The sequence below is a fragment of the Thalassophryne amazonica genome, chromosome 14 (assembly GCF_902500255.1).
Source record: "Thalassophryne amazonica chromosome 14, fThaAma1.1, whole genome shotgun sequence".
Taxonomy (NCBI): Eukaryota; Metazoa; Chordata; class Actinopteri; order Batrachoidiformes; family Batrachoididae; genus Thalassophryne; species Thalassophryne amazonica.
Window position 1 is genome coordinate 29248567 of NC_047116.1, and position 26570 is coordinate 29275136.

The window sequence follows — 26570 nt, forward strand, 5'->3', positions numbered from 1 at the left end:
AATAGAACGAGCATTATTTTTGCCAAGTATGACCAGACAGGTGCAGCAGGAGAGGAGGGTCGAGAACAGTCAATGGTCGAACTGTGGGGGAATAATTAGGTTCTAGTGTAAACACAACTGTGTGGTCTGAAGGAGCAAAAGGGCTTCCACAACCTTCAGAAAACTCTACGCCTGCACAATGTCAAAACCACTTCTACACAACTGCTGGACTCCACCGGTCCAACAGATATGTGATACCTGAAAGCAGCACAGTGACATAAAAACAGATAATGACTATTTAATTATTACATGCCACTAAATGTTTGAGACATCACATAAACACCTGCCTAAAATAACAGCGTGTGTGTGTTTGCACAATGCAAAAAACTGTACAGAAAACTACAGTAGGATTAGGCCCCTTCCACAAGCAGATTCAATGAGTTAACTATAGCTGGTGAAGGGTTTGACAGCTTTTGTCTCACTTCAAGTGATGGGAGAGCAGAAAAAAAAAATTGAAAATTGACCTAACAGCCTTCATTTAGTGGCTATGTGCTAAAGTATCATAAAGTATGATTGGTATTCATCACAGTGATCTGTACAAGCAGGGCCAATACTGCGGCACAAAGGTTTTCAATTGAAAACCACAATACTCATTAGGCTCAACACTCAACATCAATGGCAATCAGAAGTTGCATTAACCATGAGAGGCTGCCTGGAAAAATTACATGCCTACTACGGCTAAAATAAATTCAGTAAAAAACACTGGAGAATTTTTTACATGTAGCCCAACAGAGACATTATGGCACAGTGAACTCATTTATGTGGTGGGTTTGAAGTGTCATTTATATAGAGGTTTGTGACTTAAATGATTATAAACCATGGGGAATAGAAAAATATTAACAATTTAAGCAACATACAAAACATTTTTTATTAAGTCTCAGTCTGAAGTGCTTCAAAACATTCACAACTCTCAAACTTTAAGAAATGTCCATCACAGAGACTAAGCATTTCTCTTTATGGTCATGAGCTTCCAATCACTGGTGAAACACAGAACCACTGATTCTCACACAGAAGCGATTACGTTTTCCCTCCCAGCTGGAAGCAAAGTGAGGAAAAAAAAAAAAAATCCAACCTCTTACATGTGATGTGTAAAAACTCTGCAGTTAAAACAGATTTCAATGCATCAGTCTGTGTATGTGGGCTTTGTACAGACGGGGCGGCTCCACCTGCATGTGGACGGCATGGTCGTCACGCCAACGGCAACACCTCGAGCCTGATCAGGCCTGCACCGCGATCTTCTCCAGGATTCTCCTGTACTCTCCGACGATGACCTGGTAACTCTTCTCTAGCTCCTCCTGCTGACTCTGCGTGTCCATCTGATTCATGTGGGACACCAGCTCCTCTGGCCGTAAGCACTTCCTCATCTTGGCCAGCTCCCGCTGATTCTTCTACATGCAACAAAAAGCATAATGGTTCATGTAAATGCATATCTTTTCAAGATCACACTTGAAGCTTCAAAGCACAACACAAGGACTTGTATTTGATCAAAAAACACAGAAAACACAAATATGACCATAAAAAATTCTGACGTTTCATACAACCTGTGTACACTTTGGCATAGAGGACAACCATTGGCTATGAAGATAAATAGTTTATTAACCATCATTAATGAACTTATTACCCACCACCAAGGACTGGAAAAGTTTTGGCCATATTAGTCGGGGAAAAAATAATTAGCACACGCTTGAAAAATTGGGCAGTTTTCCCCTTCCATAGCTTTGGGAGGGTGAATGACAAGTCTGTCAGCAAACTGTCAATTCCTAGTCTCTTCAACGTATTTCACAATAAAAGCATTTTCACATCAGACCAATAGCAGCTGCACTCAGAACACAGTAAAGGGAGTTATTGTGAAAAGGGTAACGTCAACATTGAAGCTAATGTTGGAACACTAACAGAACTAATGAGTATAAGCCACCATGAAAGTGGAGACTTTAACATTATTAACATGTGGCATAGAAGTTTAACTACCACCTTGAAGACCAAGTGTGTCCACTTGAGGCTAACTGTGACCTTTGGACAAGACATGTCTTCTGAATTGTGCCAGTCCACCCATTTGTAAATGGTCTTGGTTGGGGAAGTAACCTGCAATGGACTGGCGTCACATGCGGGAGGAGTAAAAAAAAACCCTCATCTGCTTCACTTAAGCACGGGCCTGAAGGGCCACAGTTTGCCCAGAGATGATTTACTCCCTCTCTCAAACATTATTAGCATTTTATTGTGAAGTTGTGTAGAAACAGCAAATATCTGAAATGTATTCCATCACTTGGCCTTTGACGTAGTCTGTTCGGGATTACTGGCAGCCATGTGCGATCAAGCTCAAAATGATACCTGCCCCGCCGCCCTACTCAAAGTTGCTTCTATGTCAACACATGACTGACAACTAAATCAAATTTGATGGAATGCATGTGTCAAATATTACATAACTAAAAATTTTTTCCAACTTGCACTCATTTTGTTTTATTTTGAAGAAATCAAGCCAACAGCGGGGAGTACTGACCACAAGTTTGCATTGTTTGTACTCAAGTCTGGGAGAATACTTTGATGTCGTATATCTCAACATCAGCCACACCATGGATCCAGGAGAGCAACCACCTAGGTAGACAAATGCTCCAAGTAACCATCCATCTGCCACAGCCAGGTGAAATGTGGGCACCCCCTTGGCCTTTTACAGCTGCTGGGATCCTCAACACTGAGGCACATTCAAGCTGGATCATGTCCAGAGAAATGGGCCAGATGGCCAATATGTCATAGCTGATGCTCCCTTACAATGCAAGTGATACTTGTCACTGCCGCCGCCCCCCCCAAGTAACAATGGGTTTGACAGTCATTCCAGTGGTACCCCAACTGAATGTGTTTGGCCTTAGATCACTGACAAACATCAACGTTTGACAACCATACAGTGAGACAGGAAGCACCCACATCATAAATTATAATGGCATCTCCAAATACCCCTCTCCAGTGACCTCCGCTCAGGCATCGCTTGATGTCAATCATGAACGTCAATGTTGAGATAAGTGAACATCTCGACCAGTTCAACATTTTTGTGATGTACAGACAAACTTCTGATGGCCAAGTCAAGGAAGTCGCTGAAAGGCTGGATCTTAATCTTGATCCTTTTTTCAAATAAATAATAAACACCAGAGCAAACAGATTCCTAACCACCTATAAATCTGCAAATTCTATGTGTCAAACCTAAAGTATTTATTTGCTCTTCATGAAGCAAAAAGTTAAACCCATGACATAATACATCACAAGAAATCAACATTTGTAAATGTCTGCTGGGGTGCTGAAAGGTGCTGGACTTAGACACATAAATGGCACATTTATTTCAGCACAAACTGTTTCATGAAAATTGCTGCACATGCACAAAGACATGGTCACTGAGAAGTTTGAGTAACAGAACCCAGAGGCCAGAGCACAGCAGAAACATGTAATCCTTCTCTGATTCACACAGGAGAGGCCTCTAAATACACGCCAAATCTCCTCAGGGAAGGAAAAACCGTCTGCATCTGGCCACCAGATCTCTTCCAACCACTCTGCAAAGGAATTCCTACTTCTTCACCACAGAGGTCTTTTCCCTCATCACATACTACCATTTTTTCTTCAGACGCATGGTTACGCTGCTGACAGAAAGTTTTCTAATGGTTAGTATGCAGCTCAAATATGAAATGTCACCAGCAAGCCGGATGTAGTAGGGTGTACACACAGCTCTATCCAGCATGGAACAATGTCAAGTTCTATGAAACAAAATCAAATAAACCTGTGATATTCTGTTCAGACTCAAGTCTGCTCCACCAAATCCTTGAAACTCAAAACTCATGAGAAAACAACAAAAACGATTTGATAAAATTCGACCAATTTCCAAATGAAGGTTAAAAACCAGTGCAATAAGGAGACTACACACTTCTGAACAGTTGAGGCTTTTTGACAAAGTGCTACACACACACAAACACACACACACGTTCACAAAGATGATTTTTTCCAAAGAAATGCAAATCCAGAATAACATTTGCTTGAATAGAAAAGGCTTCTACAGCAGCAAAACCGCAGACGCCTGGCGCGCCCTATTGTGGCTGGAACAATAAGACACTAGTATTCCCTCTATTTTCACAAGACTGAAGATCAATTTTTCTGCCGTTTTGAAAGGTAGCATAATAAACAGTGACAATAAGAAGCTCCAAGTAAATCAAGTTTAGGCTGCACAGTGATCATTTTTGGCTTGTTGGACAGCCACACTGATGTTCAGTTTTATTTGTGAATTCACAGGAAGCTTTCTTACAGTCACAATGCATGCACGACCCCCTCCACATTAACCATTATGGTAACGTTTGAAGTAGTGATGGTCAAAAATGCACCTTGTAAGGGCCAAAGAGCCTCTTCTTCACCTCCAGACGGTATTCTCTGGCCTTTGCTTCATCACTCATATCTGTTGCTCTCAGGCGCAAGATCTCGTACACTCGTCTTGCATGTTTCTAAAAGGGAGGCAGATGTAACACAACTGTAACACAATGGCTCCCGTAGCAGCCTGACACTGCTTTCCTGGAGTGAGCTTTATGATAGTTGCATATTTCCCCACTACAGGGCTGATAAAGGAATATCTTTTCTTATTTTACTACATCATTATGGTACATGAATAAATTTGGAATTATATTATAATTGAAACTGTACAGTTAAACAGGTTGTCAACATAATTATGAAATATTATATTTATTTTTATTTATGTGGGATTTTCAAACTTAAACTGCTTCATCGTAATGAACACTTGAATCAATTCCTGAAAACGTAGGTGTGGATGACAGCAAACTATGTACATGATTTCTACTAGAGGTATAAAACGTTTATAAATTTTGTTGAAGAAAATTGGTAAAAGTGGGAAGTTCTCAAACACACCAATTTACGAATAAATCTGTTGAACCCCTGTCACACTCAGTCTTGTAACCACTATGTCGGCAAAGAATTTTGGTGGAACCAGCAAGAACATTTACAACACAGTAGGAACACAGCAGAAACAGTTTAGGACATGGTATGTTTTCAATAGACATGGAACACATGGTCAAACGTTCAAAAAGCATGTAGGGATGACATGGTTGAATCAGGCGGCAGTAAGAACTTAAGAAAGATGTAGTAATAGCTGCATTGACATATTAACACCTTAATTAAACCTAGAAGAGACTTCACTGACATAGTCTATGTGTGATTTGGACATTCTTTCCCAGCAGTCTGTGGCTTTGTGAAACATACCAGTCGCTGTCCATGGTACTGAAACACGTAAAGAGTATTTTTGCCAACAATTCATAACGTTGACATGGACACCAACATTAGTACAGACATAAATACTCAGTGAGGGCTGAGAACGTGTCATTATAAAGTTTTCTGTACGTTCTATACGTTTCCGCTGTGTGTCTGGATCTGTACTAAAATCACGATGGAGATAGACTTCTTATGCCCCTTGCTAAAAATGTTGGAAATAAATATTTACTGAGGGGAAAGGCTGTCAGGCTGCACTGTCTTCTCACGTTACAACACCTTGTTAATTTTCAGCTTTTCTTGAGCCTCTGTAACCATGTCAGCCGAAAAACCGAGGTGCAGCTTGTCTGGACCAAAGGATGGCAGGTTCTGACACAGTTTCACCAGCACATAGTCTCTGAGCCTCACATAGTTTTCAGAGGGGTCTTCAGCTGCAGAGAAACAACAACCACACACACACACGAAATTAACATTTTCAAAATAATCCATAATGTTTTAAAACTCTCGCACACAGCATCTTTCTGTTTCTGATCTAATCTGAATGTGTCTAAATATGTACGGAGCACAGCGTCCTGAAATAATAAAGCCAGATGACCCTGCTAGTCGGAAATCCCTGCCCATTCATTCTTAAGCCCCGGTCACACAGCACTGACAAAGGACACCGAAGCCAAAACAAAACAAGAAATCTGAACTTTGACTTTCGGAGACATCGTTTGACCGACGTCCAGCTTCGTTCCTGTATCTGGCGCTTCATCAGAATTTTCAAACTGTTGAAAAATGTGAACAAATCCCGACAGCCTCAATTCGTCCGTATTCCGTTTTGCTTTCTGTCTTGACGGTTCCTCATCCTTTGCGTAGCTCCCATACCGTCAGTGTTCTGTCTGATTGTCATCCAACCTCCGAAGTCCGACGTCTTGCACGAACGTTGACGATATCTGAACGGATCAATAACTAAAGATCCGATGAACTGAACGTGACTCGTACATGTGTGGGACAAAAAGCAACATTGTCATACCGAAACAATAGAGGCAAGAATGTTTTATCAACTACTTTAACTATATACACACGTTCCAGCCGTTTGTGGCTGGAAGGTGCGTGTGCGCACGCCGTTTCAGCCATGGCTGTGCGCACACGCACGCTCATCATGAGTGTTTCCTTTTGATTTTGTTTTAAGCATCAAGGTCGGCACGCGCTTCATTTTTCTTTTGTTAGTTTTGCTTTTGTTTTGTTCCTGCATGCGCTCTTGATTTGCAGGTTTTTTTGGTGATGGGAGAAGTGCAGGATTATTTGTCCACCTTTTCTCGACAATTTGTGACTTTTTTCCTTTGTTCAGCTATCATTGTGCGCCGTGTGACCGGGCCCTTAGAAAGGGTTTGTCTGTGCCTCTTTAGTATTCATCCTTCATCTCCATCCAAATCAACTGCTTCAGTGGAGCCTTTGCACATACTGGTATACACGTCAGTCTTTCAAATGAACTCCTCCCCATATGCAGCAACTGCTGCAATCTGCTTTAAACCTTGTGGGGAAATGTAACAACTGCCGAATCGTTAAGACACAGCACAATCCAATAAAGATATGATGTTACCTGTAATGTCTTGCACTTTTGGCAGGGTGCAGTAGAACCTGTGTATGGCCTCCAGAAGCTGAGCTCCGTGCCCCTCTCCTTGGAATGGTGGCAGAATCAGCATTTGACTGATTAGTTAAAGAACAGACACACATCATGCATTTCTTGCTAAAATCTGACTCATCACAAATTTATGTGGAATATTTGCAGCAATTCTACACACCAACAGATGTACTGTAATTACAAATATGGTTTCTCTGTGAATCAAATATCCAGTGCACAGTTATAAAGCTGTTTTCAGATACAAATCACTCTGGTTTTGTAATAAAACAAATTCTGCTTCAATGGTTGGCTATATAAGCCGGTAATTTGGGCTTTTTGGGATGAGGATAAAGAAATGTATAATTTTCCACTCCCTTTTCATACAAAAGAACAGGAAGACACGTGCTGCCCCAGCAGTTACCTTACACGTGGTCGGGTTTTGTCTGGGTACACATAGTAATTATAAACTGTCATGTAGCCAACAGTTGCGTAGAGAGTCTCCCCGTCTTTATTGTACTTTTCAAATCTGTAGAGAAAACACAAAGGCAAACAGGTCAATTACAGGCACACTCCCAAGCAGTGTCCATTTTAGCCTCTCTGTTCACATGCACCCCCCCAGTGTCAGCATGCTCGAGCTGCCAGACCCGATTGGTACACCTGCTACAACCTGAATACATTATGTACTTAATTGGAGTACTGCAACTTAGAGGATGAGGAGAGGTTAGAGGAGGGACTGAGCTCCTCAAAATCACTTCAGTCCATTTTCCTCATTGTCAGCATTAATAGGTGCCAGAGTAAAGAAAACATTGGCAGAGGCTCTTTTTACTGTTAAGTTATTATTCAGCGTTTCAAAAGACAACAGTATTCAATTCAGCTCTTGCCCCTGGAAAAAATAAAAAGGGCTTTTGGCCACAAAAGAAACTCTTGCCTGATCAACCATTCACTTATGGGAGAAACAAACTGGCCTGGTAATTGGTCACAAGCGCTTCCAAAAAAAAAAAAAAAAAATGGTGGTGGGGGTGAGAGCTTTGTTTTTCAATGGCATAATAAAGGATTCGGGAAAGGGGTGTGTGGGGTATGTCAATTAAAGCAGGCACTCACACAAGAAAGAAGTCCCAATGATCGTCATCTGCATCAATGAAACTGGCTGTCTCTATGAACCACATGAGGAAGGTCTGCAGGCGCTCATGGTACTCGAGGAATCCCGGACAGGTCACGTCAGCCTGATGTAGAGAAAGCACAGACAAATGCACAAACCCGTTTAAAGTTGCAGCTTTGCCTGTCAATTCGGACTGAGATTTGTGCACTACACGGAACCCAATCCGGCTGCATAAAACATTACACTTCAACTCTAAAAACTTAAGATGTAAGAAGATGCTTTGCAGAAGTAGTAGCCACAGTGTGCACCTTATGAATCTGGTATGTGAGCTCTCCCGCTTCCTCGCTGTGAACTTTGTACATGTGGAGCAGGGTGCCAAAGGGCTTGAAATTGGCCTCCTTCTCCAACAGCGAGATGAAGTCATCAGTGTTGAATGTGAACCCAGCTGGAATAATTTCCCTTATCTTTCCTTCAATATCATCTGGCTGGGTAAGAAAAAAAGAATTCAGTAACACAACAAACAAAACATGTCAGCATGATAAAGGAATATCCTGCAGTGGGACAGAAATGATTAATCAATTAACTGCAAGTTTGTCATTATGACATGAGTTTGTGTTGAGAATTATTTTGCGCATCTCTTTTCAACAAGAAAATTCTTATGAAGTTTCCACCATTTTGCAAACTAAGTGACAGAGCCCAAGTCAAACTTATTGGCACCCCTCAAATTCAACCACTTAGGACAAAATATTTTCATTAATAAATGCAAATGAACCAATTCTGTGTAATCGGAATAATTAATAAAAATGTCCACGGCCACAAAAAAATAAAACCAAGACAAAAGTTGCATAATAGTGAAATAACTACAAAATGTACTCTGGACAGAATTATTGGCTCTCTTCTCTAATGTTTGATTGCAGAATGTTTGACAAAGACATCCTCTAAACATTTCTTGTCACCATTGAGATACTTCTTGTGCCCTTCTTCCAGTGCTATGTGTTCAAGTTCATTTGAGACAGCAGGAGTCTTTTTTGCACTGGCAGATTTCAGCTCTTCTCAGGTTTTGAATGGGATTTAGGTCAGAACTCATTACTGCCCAGTTTAAAACGGTCCATGCTTTCCCTTTCAACCATTCTCTTGTGCTGCTGAATGTGTGATTTGGGTAGTAGTTGTGCTCAAAGAATCACAACCTTCTTGTCAACCCTTGTGTTCTGATCCTGGACAACACATTTTGCTCTAAAATGCCCTAGTTGGTAAACTTGTGATTTCATCATTCCTTTGATACTTTCAATGTCTCCAGCACTAGAAGCAGCAAAGTAGGCATGATACAACATGATACGACTTCCACCGTGTTTAACTGTAGGTACTAGGGTGGTGTTTTCCTTTTGCGATTCATTTTGTCACCTTTAAACAAACAGATGTGCTACATTCTAAGAGACACTGACTTGGATTTCATATGCCCACAGAACATTATCCCAGAAAAACTGTTTATTACATAAGAAAGCCCTTACCAAAAAGTAGTATATGCAAGTATGTTTCAAGTATACTTCTAGTTTACTTTTTATATACTTATCAGTACTATTTTTTGGTAAGGGAGGTTTTGAAAGAATCTTGCCTTCTTACGACTTTCTTTCAATACTGATGTCCTCCTTGATGTACAGTACAGGCTAAAACCACCACAAATTGCTACATGTGTGCATAGACCTTTTTCAGGTGTTTTGACACCTGAAAGTCTGGAACAAGTTCCAAACTAAAGTTCATGTTTTCACATTTTGTCTAGTTAGTTTGGTTTCACATTGCAATGTTGCCTTCATACGAAAAAACTATTCATGACATCATCTATGTAGGCTTTGCATCCGTGTACTTGTTGCCACTGATTGGTTTGTAGATGTGTGTGTCTGATGCTGACCATGTTGTCAGTTTTTTAGACAGTTTAGTTTGAATGAGAAAAAAAATGAACATATTCCTTTTGTTGCAACTACAATCATAGTTACCAGTACCATGTGACACCACTTGCTGTAAAAAGTAAAAAATGTCAAATTCTTTTACACACCTTGGCGCAGCAACAAGGACAAAAGGGATGTTGTTTCATCTTTAACAATGAGAAAAGCCAAGCAGTGACAGCAGAAGTATTTAAGTGCAGAGTCAAGCAGTTTTAATCAGATATGCATGAATAATTTGTGTGATATTAGAGAGCAATTAAATGGTAAATGGACTGCATTCATATGGCGCTTTTCCATCTGCATCAGACGCTCAAACCGCTTTACAAATAATACCTCACATTCACCCCGATGTGAGGGTGCTGCCATACAATGCGCTCACTACACACCGGGAGCAACTAGGGGATTACAGACCTTGCCCAAGGGCCCTTAGTGATTTTCCAGTCAGACTGGGATTTGAACTGAGGATCATCTGGTCTCAAGCCCAACACTTTAACCACTTAAGCTTTAGCCTCACAAAAAGTTACAATTTCAAGCAACCATCGGAGCTAAACCTTACCATTTTACTATAATGCTGAGCAAAATGCCAAAACTGTTGCATCATCAGTTATAAATTATTGTCTGTTTTGCAATGAAGCAGGTTACAATAATCTGCCACAACTTCCTGTAATTAATCTGAAAGTCTGAACTACCCGCAAAGCCTTCTCGTATTACGAACGCAGCAGATCATGGTTTACTTTGATCTGGCCTGAGACTACCATTTTTAGTCAGACAAATTTTGTTCCTTTCGTCCAGACCGTGGTCCGAGGCATCTTTCACATCTGCTGCTTGGTTCGAGCCAAACTGAAAAGTTCAGAGGTCCGGACCAAACAAGATGGGTGTGAAAGCAGCCAGACATGACTTACACATTTCTCTCTCTTCTTTACACAACCAGTGACAACCTTCAAAGATTTTTCTCATTGAATTTCTTTTTTGCGTCGCATCCTGGAAGCATCTTAACACTTATTACTGTTAAACTATATGACAAAGTGTTGAAACGGGTATTGGCTGGTAACCTTTGCAACTGTGATTTTTTTTTTTATGATACCATTTCTGATTCTCTTAGATGGCTTTCTTGTCTTTGCAATTGTAAAGAACAATTATGCAGTAATACCACCACTCATTGTTTAATGTAGGTCATGTGAATACTGACAATTAAGAACAGCTGAGTCTTATATTTTGATAAATTACATTCAACAAACAGATACCAATGATTGTGTACAGGGTCCAGTTTATGCCTGTATATTTTATGTCACTATATGAAGCATTTTTGTTATTGTTCAATAACTATTTTTTTAAATATTTTAATTATTCAAAAATGTGTTATTTTGCATACATTTCTGAAAATATTCTGACATTATACCTGAAAATCGGGGCTGCCAATAATTTGGACCAGGACTGTAAAATGATCAAATAATTATCCATATCAATAGCAAGTAATATCACTGTTACAGCCCTAAAAAAAATCCACTTTGAATGCATTTTTTTATAGTTATGGTAAGAGAAGCATTAACCACTAAAATGTATATTAGTTTCTCAATAAACAGAGATTTTAATTTAAAATAATCACATACATATTAATGGAAATACTGCTTTGATTAAATTAGCTGAGTGTAACACTGATATAAATTAGTAAAATAAAAGTGAAAGTACATGTTTTGTTGTGCTTGTGAAAAGAAATCCATTAGGCAATTAAAAGTGTCAGCTGAGCAGAGATCGCAGCACCTCCCGCCCCCTCCTTCCCTGCCGAGAGAACACTTATATCAGTACATTTACTACTTATGTTAAACCATGAATATGTGATGAAGTTGCCACAATAACACAATTCTGCTTCTCACTGGGCAATAAAATCTTATGAATTGATCTCGACTTAACAAATGTCGGGCATTCATAATGGAGGCCTCTCCTCTAATCCTGCCAAGTGAACCCAATCAAATGAATTTGGCCCTAGATTTTCAAAGAGCTTTAGAGACAAAGAGGCCCTACCCTTGGACATTTTACTCAGTGAAACGTGTAGTTTGTTCAGCTGTAATGTTTGCATTGTATCCATTTCCACAAGGATTGACATGAGAACACTTTGCTGAGCAGTCCTTTCACACTATTTACATATGATGGGCATTATTTCTGCACAGAGACCCTTGCTGCTCAGCATTGAGAACTGGGAAATGAAGAAGGCCTGAGCAAAATGCACTACAAAGGGCTAATACAACATACTGCTAATTCCCCCCCCTTTCAGACATCAGCTAATATCCAAGTGGAAGTAATGCACCTGCAGCTGAATGCCTCTTAACCATTGTAACTGTTCAACCACATTTCTAAGGAACAAGAAGCATACTTAAAAGGCCAAGAACAAACAAGTCCCATTGTCCCAACTGCTCTCTTACATACTAGACACTAAATTGTACAGCCATGCAGAATAGATATCTTAGTTTGGCATGAATGTAACTTTACAATATACCTTTAGAACGTTTAGCTAATGTCTTTGATTTAAAACAATCAACACAAAGGGAGTACAAACTATCTAATTAGTTGTGTTTAAAATGTTTTATATTCATGGGCCACAGCTACAGACAAACATTCAGATAATGTCAGTAAAAATGAGCCGCATAAAGCAATACTTCCCAATTGTGGCCCGATAATGTCATTCTGACACCATTCGGTCTCAATCGGCGTATGTGTGATGGTGTATTAGTAAAAAATTTATTTAGGCTCATTTTTTTCTGAGGCAAGAAAAATACGTAGATGGTTAGAATTACAAATTACATTTTACATGAAAATTCCAAACTTCTCAGACAAAGGCTGCTGTATAATACACATCATCTTGTCCATTCTAAAGTCTATTAAGTTTCTAAAGTAAGCTTTCAGGAGACAAAAAGCGACCAGAGCACAGCAATGCAACACCCACAATTCAAAGTATCAAGCGTGTATAGAAAATACTACATGAGGTTTTAAAAGAGTCAAGTAAAAAAAAAATATATATATATATATATATTATTAGCTTGAAGGCATAACACTGCGCTTCATCTTTGATGTTTATCATCAACCAATCGTACTCATTCATAAGCCCAATGTACCTGCCTAGGCTAAGCAAACATTTCTAAAATAGGCCCAATGGGTCGGTGCAGTGCTTATCTCCAGATTCTGTAGAGTGAATTGGATGAAAGTCTACGACTCCCCTTAGACAGGACACCAGTCCAATGCAGGTTACTTCACCAACCAAGGCCAATATGCATACACAGCTGGGTGGACTGAGACAATGCAGAGTGTCTTGTCCAAGGACACAAACAGGTAGCATGTGCAGGATTCTAACCCAGGTCTACAGATTGCTCCTTACCCGACAACATGCATATATATACACAACAATTACACAGAGACAAAGGCAATTGTAAGAGCGTACACCTCCGCTGGCCCTGCTAAAAATGTGATGAAATAGATATACAGTGTTCCTGCTCACAATAAACAGCTCATGTGATTAACTGCTAACTGTATCCTGCGTACATCTTGCAGCATGTTCAAACCACATATGTTAAACATACGTATGGTTACTGTCTGTGCACTGCTCTGGTTTATGTTGTATGTCAAGCTTAACGTTTCCTCAAAACACCTTTCTGTTTTAAAGTCAGTGTTTTTCTTAAAATATTGGCTTATTTTGTAACATATGCATCCATGCTGATTAGGAACAAGCCAAATAATGAAGGACAGATTCTAACTACAACAAGCATTTGGCAGTTTCCTGACAGCAAGTCTGGCCCAAATCAGCACAGCCTGTGAGGAGTCCAGCAGCACCGAGTTTTTGGCTGATTTAAAGGGGAGAAGGTGATTTTTTGATGAGAGTCTTGTATCAAAGTGGCAGCTGCATGAACTCTACCAGTCCCTCCCCTCGTCTCGCTTCTCTCACCAGCTGCACTGCACCCCGGCGGCAGTCCACATGCACTCAGAGACAAACACTCTTCAGATGCAGCCTGAACTCTGTTGCTCCCTGGCTCTCTAACTCTGCACCAGCTGCACTCAAACCCTTAACAAGGTGAACTCTCACGGGTCAACACTGCACAGTAAGTAGTGGCACACAGACAATCAGCCAGCCATCATGTCACGCTGAATATCAGAAATGAGTAACTCTTCAAACTATGTTCTCCAAAAGTGCAATGACACTTTTATTTTTAATATAGGGCTTTTTTTTTTGTGTCCAAAAATGTTCGTAGATACAGTGTTCATCAGTGCACTTAGAAAATACCTCCCATGCTGAACAAGGCTGTTTAAAATTTGTGTACTTCTGAAAATCCAGGTGTTTTGTAGGTTCTATTATGACCTCAACAGGGCCCCTCACTAACTACTTCATTCATTCTGCATGTTTGTTAAATTGAAAACAGAAAGAAATATTTAAAGCATCCGGTGACACATTGTGAAAACTCAAAGGGGCAGACAAACAAAACCAATTACTGCCTTTTTTGGTTCTAAATCAAAATAGTGGCTGTTGGCGTGTACGTTGTATGAGAAGTAATATTAACTGTATGTGAACTGTACCACTTCACTGCTGAGTATATGGTGCATGATACACCAATATGTACAATATACAGTCATTTGATTCCAACGTTTCACCACATCAGCCGTTATTAGGTATTGTCATTGCTTGGCTACAATAGGTCAGGTCAGGTCAGGTAGCATGCAACGGTGCTGCACACTGCCACATCCACCAAACTACAGAACCACCTTGGGTCTGAGATGACAACCATACAGGCAGACATCCGGTCCATCCCCACATCTATTCATCCATCTATCCATCTATTTGCTACAGCCAAGTGAAGCGTTGACATCCCCACGGCCTTCGCCCAATGACTGGGTTGTTTAAAACTGTATCGTGCACAGACAAACACACCACATGGCCAAAATGTCGTAGATGATGTTCCCTAACAATGCAAGCGATACTCCCCATCTTAGTCTCCTTAAGTAACTGTTCATGCTCAGGCATAGTACAAGGCACCTGGGCCCAGAGTGAATACATCCAGGACAATCGCAAACCCACACACTCCAATACCCCACTCAGCTTCTCAAGTGCTGCAGTTTGGGTATCCAGCCACTCCGCTAAGATCACAGCATATACGAAGTCTGTCCAAAAAGTAACGAAACTTTTTATTTTTTTCAAAAACCATATGGATTTGAATCATGTGTGATTGCATCAGCCAAGCTTGAACCTTCATGCGCATGCGTGAGTTTTTTCACGCCTGTCGGTTGCGTCATTCGACCGGTGAGCAGGTTTTGTGTGAGCAGCGGTCCACCCCCCTCGTCGGATTTTTATTGTGAATAAAATGTCTGAACGATTTGGAGCTTTGCTGCATCAATTTTTTTTCCAGAAACTGTGAGAGACCTCCAGGTGGACATCATTCGGAAAATTAATATGGCTTTCAGGGACGATTTTATGGGGATTACACAGATTAAGGAGTGCTCCAGACGATTTAAAGACCGCCCACAGCTGCTGAGAGCGCGCCGCGCTCCGAGCGCCGATTGACAGGCTCAAACCCCGCTGAAACAACCAGATCATTTCCAATGTGAAGGCTTTGTTGATCCGGGACGTCATCTGACTTTCACAAAAAGGCAGAAGGCGTGGACATCAGCACTTTTTCGGAACATTCTACTGTTACAGGAGTTTTTTTTTTTTCATGGAAAAAGAAGTGGAGGATTGCGCCACTGTGCCGCGCGGGACAAAACCACCTCCGTGTTGGTCTCACAGGACGGCTTTCAGGTGGCTTTCAGACGGCTTCCGGTTGCTTTTCAGTCGTGTGAATATCCGAGAAATTGAGCATGAGCTGGACATGCCCCAACATGTCCTGTGAGGCTTCATCACGGCGTTGCTTTGTGCCATGCGGCTCTGCCGCGACGCACGGAATTCCTCCGCTCCTCTTTCCATGACAAAAACTCCTGTAACAGTGGAATGTGCTGTTCATTTCTAAACTGGACGCTGTCTTGATCCGGTATGTCATCTGACTAGCACAGGAATTGCGGACGATGTGGACATCAGCACTTTTTTGGCACATTGAGACAGACGTGCGGAGGAATTCCGCGCGTCAGGACAGAGCCGCATGGCGCAAAGCAACGCCGTGATGAAGCCTCACAGGACATGTTGGGGCATGTCCAGCTCATGCTCAATTTCTCGGATATTCACACGACTGAAAAGCAACCGGAAGCCTTCTGAAAGCCGTTCTGTGAGACCAACACGGAGGTGGTTTTGTCCCGAGCCATGAGCGGCACGGTGGGGCAATCCTCTGCTTCTTTTTCCATGAAAAAAAACTCCTGTAACAGTAGAATGTGCCAAAAAAAGTGCTGATATCCACGCCTTCTGCCTTTTTGAGAAAGTCAGACGATGTCCCGGATCAACAAAGCCTTCACGTTGGAAATGATCTGGTTGTTTCAGCGGGGTTTGAGCCTGTCAATCGGCGCTCGGAGCGCAGCGCGCTCTCAGCAGCTGTGGGCGGTCTTTAAACCGGCTGGAGCACTCCTTAATCTGTGTAATCCCCATAAAATCGTCCCTGAAAGCCATATTAATTTTCCGAATGGTTACAACCTGGAGGTCTCTCACAGTTTCTGGAAAAAATTGATGCAGCAAAGCTCCAAATCGTTCAGACATTTATTCGCAATAAAAATCCGACAAGAGGGGTGGACCACTGCTCACACAAAGCCTGCTCACAGGTGAATGATGCAACCGACAGGCGTGAAAAACTCACACATGCGCACGAAGGTTCAAGCTTGGCTGATGCAATCACACGTGATTCAAATCCATATGGTTTTTGCAAAAAATAAAAAAGGTCCGATACTTTTTGGACAGACCTCGTATATTAGGGCTGCAGCTATAGATAATTTTAGTAATCGAGTATTCTATCAATTAATTGGATAAAGAGTACTTTTTGCATTTTTAAACAACATCAATAGTCCAGGGCTCTCCCTAAGTAATGGCACAATGTTACTGCACCGTCAAGTAGATTGTCAAAGTTAGTGTATCCCTTCCTGTTTTCCTGGGTAATTATTTATTTTTTCACGTGTTTATAAGTTCTGGATCTTTCCCGGTGTCAGGAGCTCAGCACTCCCCTGACACCAGACCGTAAGCGCAGTCTGTCAGGCTGCACATGAACCTGAGCACACCCTGTGAAAGACTGGGCTCTGGAATGCAGCTTTTCTGCAAAAGCCACACTGATAAATCCGCTCTGCACCCTGTCGATGAAAACTTAACTTAAAGTGCACATAGAGCGAACGGGAGCACAGCCAGCGGGCCAAACCATGTTTTTTAAAAATAGACAAACACACTGCTTTGCTTTAATTGCAAAGTAAGCTATTTCAGATGATCAGCGTGGACCCTCTTTCTCTTAAAAAGCATTATTTTACTCTGTGACACGTTGGAAAACTAGCTTTCGGCGCAACATTGATTCGCTCTTACGCGCATGCTCTAGTCTTCTGTTTTTTTCTGGGGACGTTATAGCACCAGACACAGGCTTGGCATATGTACTACAACGTTAAACGGTGCTTCGAGGCACAGAATTTGCCTCAAACATTTTTTGTATTTGAATTATTTGAGTTACTCGACTAATCGTTTCAGCCCTTTATATATCACATGTAAAGTCAAGGTATGTAGGCATGTAAACCCTTCTGTGCATTGGCTACGTCAAGCCCCGGTCACACGGTACTAGCGAAGGACACCAAAGCCAAAACAAAACAAGAAATCTGGACTTACATTGACTTTCAGAGATATTGTTTAACTGTCGTCCAGCTTTGTTCCTGTAGCTGGTGCTTTGTCAGAATTTTCAAACTGTTGAAAAATGTGAACGAATCCTGACGACAACCTCAATTCGGTCATATTCCGTTTTGCGTTCTGTGTTGACGGTTCCTCATTTGCATAGTTCCTGAACATTCAGCGTTCCCTTTGATTGCCGCCTAACCTCCCAAGTCCGACGTCTTGCACGAACATTGATGATATCTGAACGGATCAATAACTAAAGATCCAACAAGTTGAATGTGACTCATCCATATGTGGAACAACAGCAACATTTTCATACAGAAACAATAGCGGCAAGGATGTTTATCAACTACTTTAACTATCCATGCACACACACGTTGTTGTGAAGACAAACCTGTTGTCAAGACAACCAGATCCCACACATGCAGGGGCTGCAGACACCACACGCTGGCTGCAGAAATGATAACAGGCTGGTGCTCAGTCTGATACCCGCTGTCAAGTCACGTCATAGTGCATGTTTTGTTTTGATTTTGTTTAAAGTGTCAAGGTCGCCGTTCGCTTCGTTTTTCTTTTGTTAGTTTCGGTTTTGTTTTGTTCGCTTATGTGCTCTGGACTCGCAGACTTTTCGGTGATGGGAGAAGTGCCGGCTCATTCGTCCACTTTTTCCTCAACGACTTGTGACTTTTTTCCCTTCGTTTAGCTATCGTCATGTGCCGTGTGGCTGGGCCCTCACAGGAATAACTATGTATACTACATTGATAAAAAGTTTTTTTTTTTTTTTAAGAAATAGTTGTCACAGAAAAAAAAAAAAAAAAAAACATTTAAACATGAATGCAGTGGAAGCTCTTTACAGACTCACTCATAAATAACTGAGAAAAAAAAAAAAAAAAAAAACAAGAAATCATCAAAAACTGAGTAGATGAAATGTGACCTGATATTGCTTTACTTATGTATCTATAAATTGAACATGTTTTGATTTGTGAACAGGACAGTCCAAAAAAAAGCCATTTGAAACAGTAACCAAGTGCTGTTGAAATGAGGGAAAACATTTCTTTTTACCATTGTGACATTTTATATGTCAAGTAACTCAGTCAATATTAAAAATAATAAGCGTAAACAACAAAGAAAATAGTAATTACTGGGAGCCATATTGTGCAGGAGCACTCAGAGGAACACTATTACTTGTCAGTCAGTCTATTACAGACTAGGACAATACTGCACCACAAAAGAGAAAAGAGAGAAAGACAGAAAAGAGGACTAGAAGTACAAAATGTTAAAAAAAAAAACTGTTCAAAAGTTCGAAAATACAGCTCAAATGTTCTGGAAAAAAAAAACAGTTAAGAGTTCATTTCCAGATGTTTGGTTGGTTGAGTCAGCGGCATGCCGTCGCCATCTTTCGTTTTCAGATTTCCCAGTTTCTGTGAACTGCTTCGGTACCTTCCCTCAATACTGTTGCCATCTAACCCGGTCTTTCGCCAACGTCTGACCAAGACAACGTTTTACCGTGTCCTTAAAATGCAGTCGACCACAGGGCCTTGTCCCCTCCTTCAGCTCAGAAAACAGCAGGTCCCACGGCAGTTGTTCTTCAGACATCCTGATTACGTGTCAACTATAACTAATTGTTAAGTCATTAGCCGAGTGATAGATGAAAAATACGTTCACCATTACATTTGGGAGGGGGCTTTTTCTTGTCCTCGGCAGTACACTTCACTCTTGGAAATATATGTATGATATCCAACAGGTTCACATTACTCCTCCTGCTGATTCAATCACAGAAACCACTAAAAATCAATGCCTGATGTTCGACCCCTCCCACAAAACCTTTAAAGCCCCACTCTTCAGACAGGGAGGAGTGGGATTAGTGTAGGGGCACAAGGACCCATGCAGAGGTGAGATTAGTCTGACAAAACAGGAGATCCCTTACTGGAATAATGGTACCACCCAGAGACTGGTTCTGACTTACTCCAGTTGGTGAGAAAAAAAAAGAAACCTGCAACAGTCTCCAAAGCAATCAGCTTCTGTTAACATCAACAAAACAAAAAGTTGCATCAAATGAAAACTGAAAAAGTGCAATCTTTTCTTGCTGTATTTTCAACACTTCATTTATCAGCATGGCTGGACCTTTCCGACAACTTTTGTGACACATGGCTCATTAGATGCTGGCATATGGTGGTACTGATACCTTAACAGGTGCATGAAGGCTCAAGTCTTCAGAGTTTGCAGTCTTACTGTACAGACACAAATCAGAGATGCAATACAGTGCCTTTCATCTTAGTTCAAGCTGGAAAATCTTTCAGAAATACTGTCATGGCCTTTAGGCCAAATATACGAGCATTCAGTCAAACACAAATGAGGTGACGGCATGTCAGCTGCAACACTATGACCTTCTGGCACATTTTAATCAGTGTGACCCAGCACACAGGCACTGCGAGGACTGAGCAGAGTGCAGACAGACTTCTTCCCAGTGAATTCTGGTGTTCCTATGGGATGTTTGCTGATTTCTACTCTGTTGCATGGAGTGGGTGTCGGATAACTACACAATTTCATTTTTCACAATTTGTATCAGAGAATGAGAAACATATAAAAGCTACCAACAGCCAAAGCTTTGCGCGTCAACTCTATGTAGAACTGACAGCTGGTAACATGGTGGCATTACAACCATTTAACGTAATTTTTAAAAATAACAGGTACTACACCATATCAACAAACTGCCACAACAATTATAGAAATGCAGATTTAATATATTTAGTTTTATAGATTTTTTCTGAAGAAGCAATATGACAGTGAAAATAACATAACCGTTACCCTTTGTAATAACAGCAAAAGCTCCTGCAAGTAAACAGACATTTTTTCCTCACATCTGAATTTACCCCAATCAACTTCATTTTTTTTTTTTTTTGCATGGCTGCTCCAAGTGTTGTTAAGTTGAAAATCTCTGAACTTTACACAAAAATGCCATGTTGCTGCAGTGCCTTTTCAGGAAACCATTCAGAAAGTGCAAAACGTGTGACCCCCGTAGAATGAGAAGTTTGTGCACAGAGACTGCAAAAAAAACAATCAGCTGATATGTCACACAAAATCTATCCCAGAAGAAACAAAAACCTCATCTGTGGTAGCAGATTGGGCAAACATGTTGCTACTGAGGGTGAGTGCTTTTATCACTGTGGGGATTATGAGTCAAACAGTTTATTGTCATCACAGAAACAAATTCCATGAGAAGTGCTTTTTCTTTTTAAGAAAGTGCTGATATTGAGTGTTTTGCGGCAGTCAAGCAAAGCTCATAAAATGCACTGCTGTATTAGGGAGGACAAGGCACATTCTGGATCACAAATCATTAGCTATATATTCTGTACTGCTCAATGGTGATACCATATCTAAGATACTTTGTGACTGTCTGGAGTAATACCTGCAAAAGCACCCTACAGCCATTATGCACACTCCAAAAAAAGAACCATAAGGACAGTAAACAATGTAGGACACACTGAACACACTAACATGTTACATTTATGGATTGGGAAAAATTTAATACCACACAATCTTCAAAGCAAGTAATAGTCTACTTCCTAACTATATACAAGAAACATTTAGTGAAAGTATTTAGAATTTAAGAGAACTAAATTTTAAATAACTGTGTGAACAACCAGGATAGTGTGTGGAGTATCTGTGAAAGAATTTAAAGCTGGAGCTCACAGCACAAAGATTAATCTGTTAAAAAGCCGTATAAAAGTTTTTTTTTTTTTAAACTAAAGTCATATGAAAAAGTAAGGGTGTTTATTGCGCTTATATAGGTAATATACAGGGCTGTATATAGAAATATGATAGACATACTAGACTGAGTGTATAGAAAGTCAGATAAATGTTTAAGGTTTTGTTGTATGTGGTTGTAAATAGGAATAATATTCATAATGGTTGAGCTTTTGAATGGTACGGGATTTATGGCGAATAGATGAAAAAGGGGTAGGAATAAATAAGCAACATATTTTTTCTGCTCCTTTTCAAACATGGAATTTGTTATATGTTATTTGTAGCATTATCATTTCTATTGTGTTCTTTTGCTATCATTTCTCATGTATCAAATTTTTGATTTTTCTATATTCTAAATGAAGGCATTTCATTCAGTCATTACATAAACATGCTCTATAGACAAGAGGCCTAATGACTGAGCCAAGATGTCACAGCAGAGAAGTTTTGTTTGCTATTCTGAAGGAGCTGACCTTCACTGTAGATATTTAATTATTGTAAAGTGTCATTAACCAATGGGTGATCTGAAAAGAAACTAATGAAGTTGTGCATTTTTTCATTGATTAAGGTATAGCAGATTAGCAATTGTGTGTATATGTGCTGAAACATATTCCAACTCAAATTGTTGCCTATATACACTCAGAAAGGCAGGGTTGAGGTCAGAAATGTAAAAATAAAATAAAGAAATAAGTCCTCCCGGCAGGACTGACAACGCTGTGAGCAAGTAACACCAAAACGCAGAGCTTCTGAAATAAAGGAACATAAGGTTACCTCCACACAGTCAAATTCCTCAGTGACTTTCGAAGAATATTTCACTTTGAAAAGGGTGCTCAGGTTTCCAGCAGTGTAGAAGAGCTGTATTTGCAGACCTTTGTATCCAAAAGCAACCTCACTGTGAAAAAGAATGACTGCAATCATTGTATGGCTTAGTAAAGTGTGAGATTTTTCAACCTGGACAGTGATTTACAAAGAGAAAATGTTAAAAATAACATTTATAATTTAAGAGTATATGCTCCAAGATAATTCCATAACAGGAGACCAATCACAGACAAGACAGTGACTTTTCTTCCTGAATCAAATCCGTGTATATCTCTGAAGTGAATTATAAACTGAAAAGTGTAACTACTTGTGTGTATGTGTTGCATTTGTTTTCTTTCAGAGGAAAATAAAGCTATATTTCATAGGTTTTATGAGGTCACAGTAACAGATAATCCATACCAGACCACTGGCTAAGAATGAATAAGCTAAATCAGAATATACCTTGCAGTATAATTGTAGTACTGCAGGTACAATCTGGAGGTTAGAGTTACAATAGAAACACCCAATAAAATAATGGACAAGTCAAAATGTGAACAAATATAGCTTAGCCAAACTGACCAGCTTGCAGTTAGCAATATATTTACCAACTTGCTTGTGGTTCAAAAGTAATGATGACATTTAAACATAGGTTTTAATTAATTATGATCAAATTATGTTCAGAATTCAGTTGATGATCAACAAAAGTATGTATTTGGAACACAAGCATGACAAACACAAAATGATATGCGGTCTAGTAAATATACTAGATGAACATAACAGAAAATAAATGCTGACATTTTATACCACTTTCTCATCCATATTCTGATCTGAAATCCAAATATCTTTAGTGGGTAGCAAAATCTAAGATACTGGCCTTGTTTCAAAACTTTGGGAGAGGGCTTAATCTAACTTAGTAGAGAACCTGCGTAATTAAAAATCACATGTTGAATGTTGCACAATTTCAAATTGCTATTCCAATTATTCATCTTTAGCCTGAGGAAAGACTGGTGTATAAAAGTCTGAAGAAGTGGTCTTTGACTATTTGGCTGTTGTCTCAATCTCAGAGCCTCATAAAGTCACCAAGTTGGTTGTACAAGTGAAAAGAAAAACGTTCCACAGCTGTTCAGTCACATGATAAATATAATAACAACAACATGCATTTACTGACCATATGCCCAAATACGATGATTCCTACATGACACATTTTTGTCAGTTTTCTGAAAAATTAAAGTCATACATCTTTAACATACTACCTGAAGTAATTTTGGCTCACTTCTGTTAGTCATTATGACCAGTTAAAACTCCTGGACTGAGCCAAGAGTGATCATACAAGAAACAACAGTTACATCACAATAAAATTATACTGTCAGCAAAATTTTTGATAGTTGATTGTTTAACTGGTAAAGCCAAAAACAAGGGAGAAGTAAAAACAGTGTCCAATAGCTTCTGTAATATGCATTTCTCTTTACCAAGTAGACAAATAAAATTGAAGCAAAAGAACTCACTCATCTCCAAAAATCTGGTGACTGTACTCAGGATGAAATGTAGTACCATCATCATCAACGTCCTCTGGAAAACGAACTGAAAAAGGAGGGGGTTAAACAATTATAGTGACAAATGAAAAAGAAAAAAAAAAACTTTTATTACAAACTGTCAATGTACCACAGAAGTGAGACTGTAAAAAATTACAGAGTTTCTTAAATAAGAGCACGTTGTAACATGGAACAATGCTCTGAGGTGTAGCAGGCTCAATACTGCCTATTTTATACTTTGTGATATGATGCAAGTGAGCTGTACCACAATAGCACCTGACAGACAGAACTCAGTGTAGTGCTGTGACTTATTTTTGACTGACGGATAAGACAAAACAAATGGGCATGCAACTTCAACAGGCATGTTGGCGAAGTGAACAAAGGTGATGAGGAAGTAATGGGTACATATGGTATCAAGGACAGGAATGTGGAAGGGCAGATGGTAGATGACTTTACAAAAAGGATGGAAATGGCTGTGGTGAAAAAGAGAGGAACACATGGTGACATAAGAGTGGAGGAAGGTGCACACAGGTGGACTACTTTCTTTGTAGGAGATGCAAGTCAAAAGAAATTGGAGACTCTAGGGTGATGGCTGGGGAGAGTGTAGCTAGACAGCATAGAATGGTGGTTTGTAGGATGAATCTAGAGGTGAAGAAGAAAGTGCTCAACAAAAGATCAGATGGTGGAAGGTGTAGGAGGAAGACTGTTGTGTGAAATTCAGCAAGTGGGTGAGACAGGCACTGGATGGAGGGGAAGCAATTTTGGACAACTGGAAAAGTACTGCAGATGTGGTGAGAGAGATGGCAAGGAAGGTACTGGGTGTAACGTGGACAGCGGAAAGATGATAAGGAGACTTGGTGGTGGAACGAAGATATCCAGGAAAGCATGTGAAAGAGGATGGCAAAAAAGAACTGGGATAGTCGGAGAGATGAAGAAAGATGGGAAAACAAGGAGATGTGGCTTAACGCGAAAAGTGAAGTGCCGAAAGCTAAGGAAAAAGCATATAGCAAGCTGTAGAAGTACAAGAAGTTGAATAGTAAGGAAGGAGAAAAGGACTTGTACCCATTGGCCGGACAAAGGGACAGAGCTGGAACAGATGTGCAGCAGGTTAGGTTGGTAAAAGATGCACATGGTAATGTGCTGACAAGTGAGGAGTGTGTGCTGAGAAGGTAAAGGAAATGTTTGAGGATCGAATGAATGAATAAAGAGAGAGAAAAGGTTGGATGATGTGAAGAGAGTAAATCAGGAAGTGCAAGAGATTAGCAAGGATGAATTGAGGGCAGTTATGAAGAGGATGAAGAGTGGAAAGGCAGTTGGCCCAGATGACATTCCAGTGGAGGCATGGAAAGGAGAGATGGCAGTGGAGCTTCTATCCAGATTGCTTAGTAAAATCTCAGAAAGTGAGAGGATGCCTGAAGAGTGGAGACAAAGTGTGCTAGTTCCTATTTTTTTTTTTAAGAACAAGGGTGATGTGCACAGCTGCAGTAGTGACAGAGGCATAAACTTGACTAGCCACAGCATGACGTTAAGGGAGAGTAGCAGAAGATAGGCTTAGAAAACAGGTGAAGATCTGTGAGCAGCAATATTGTTTCATGATGAGAAAGAGCACAACAGATGCAATGTTTGCTTTGAGACTAGTGGTGGAGAAGTACAGAGAAGGCCAGAAGGAGTTACACTGTGTGTTTGTGGATTTAGAGAAAGCTTATGACATGGTGCCAAGAGAAGAGCTGTGGTGTTATATAAGGAAGTCTGAAGTGACAGAGAAGCATGTGAGGATGGACAAGTACAAGGATAGTGTGACAGCGGTGAGATGCACAGTAGGAATGACAGACTCATTCAAGGTGGAGGTGGGATTACACCAAGAATCAGCTCTGAGTCCTTTCTTGTTTGCAATGATGATGGACAGGCTGACAGATGAGCTCAGACAGGAGTCCCCCATGGACTATGATATTTTCAGACGACATTGTGATCTGTAGTGAGAGTAGAGAGCAGGTTGAGTCCAGCCTGGAAAGCTAGAGATGTGGTCTGGAGAGAAGGAGAATGAAAGACAGTGGGAGCAAGACTGACATTAACACACAGGAAAGTGAGTGAATGAGAGGGAGCCCAGTGGAATAGTTCAGTTACAAGGAGTTGAAGTGGTGAAAGTAGATGAGTTTAAATACTTGGGTTCAACTGTCCAAAATAATAGAGAGTATATCTGCAAGAGTGAAGGGCAAAGTTTACAAGACAGTAGTGAGACCAGCTATGTTGTACGGCTCAGAGACAGTGGCACTAACAAAAAGACAGGAGGCAGAGCTGGAGGTGGCAGAGCTGATGATGTTGTGATTCTCTTTGGGAGTGATGAGAATGGACAGGATTAGGAATGAACATATCAGAGGGACAGCTCAGATGGGACAGCTTGGAGACAAAGTCAGAAAGGCGAGATTGAGACGGTTTGGACACGAGCAGATGAGGGACACAGGATATATAGGTAGAAGGATGATGAGGATGGAGCCACCAAGCAGGAGGCGAAAAGGGAGGCCAAAGAGGAGGTTTATGGATGTGCTGAGGGAGGACATGCAGGTGGTTGGTGTGACAGAGGAAGATACAGAGGATTGGATGAGATTGAAACAACTGATCTGCTGTGGCGACGCCTAACAGGAGCATCGAAAGAAGAAGAACATAAGACATGACAAAGAATGCAATAATGCATATGTACAGTTTGTAGAAACCAAATTAAAAGAAAGATGATCCCCATCCAAGCAGGCCTGCACCTGCATCTTCATAAATAAATGCTGAAGTGCATCCAGTGATGAATACCAATTCTCCC

At 40.5% G+C, this 26570-nt stretch overlaps 1 protein-coding gene across 1 annotated transcript in view; it reads right to left on the reverse strand.

The window, feature by feature from the left end:
• Nucleotides 1-887: 887 nt before the first annotated feature.
• The window catches only part of hat1 (histone acetyltransferase 1), a 31282-nt gene continuing 5599 nt past the window's right edge, over nt 888-26570 (reverse strand). Inside the window, exons 3-11 of the mRNA XM_034186484.1 lie at nt 23735-23810; nt 22203-22323; nt 8300-8476; nt 7994-8115; nt 7314-7418; nt 6872-6978; nt 5566-5717; nt 4395-4511; nt 888-1427 (exon numbers count right to left, since the gene is read on the reverse strand). Of these exons, the coding sequence (XP_034042375.1) occupies nt 1257-1427; nt 4395-4511; nt 5566-5717; nt 6872-6978; nt 7314-7418; nt 7994-8115; nt 8300-8476; nt 22203-22323; nt 23735-23810 (1148 nt within the window). The 3' untranslated portion in view covers nt 888-1256. The remainder of the gene's footprint in view (nt 1428-4394; nt 4512-5565; nt 5718-6871; nt 6979-7313; nt 7419-7993; nt 8116-8299; nt 8477-22202; nt 22324-23734; nt 23811-26570) is intronic.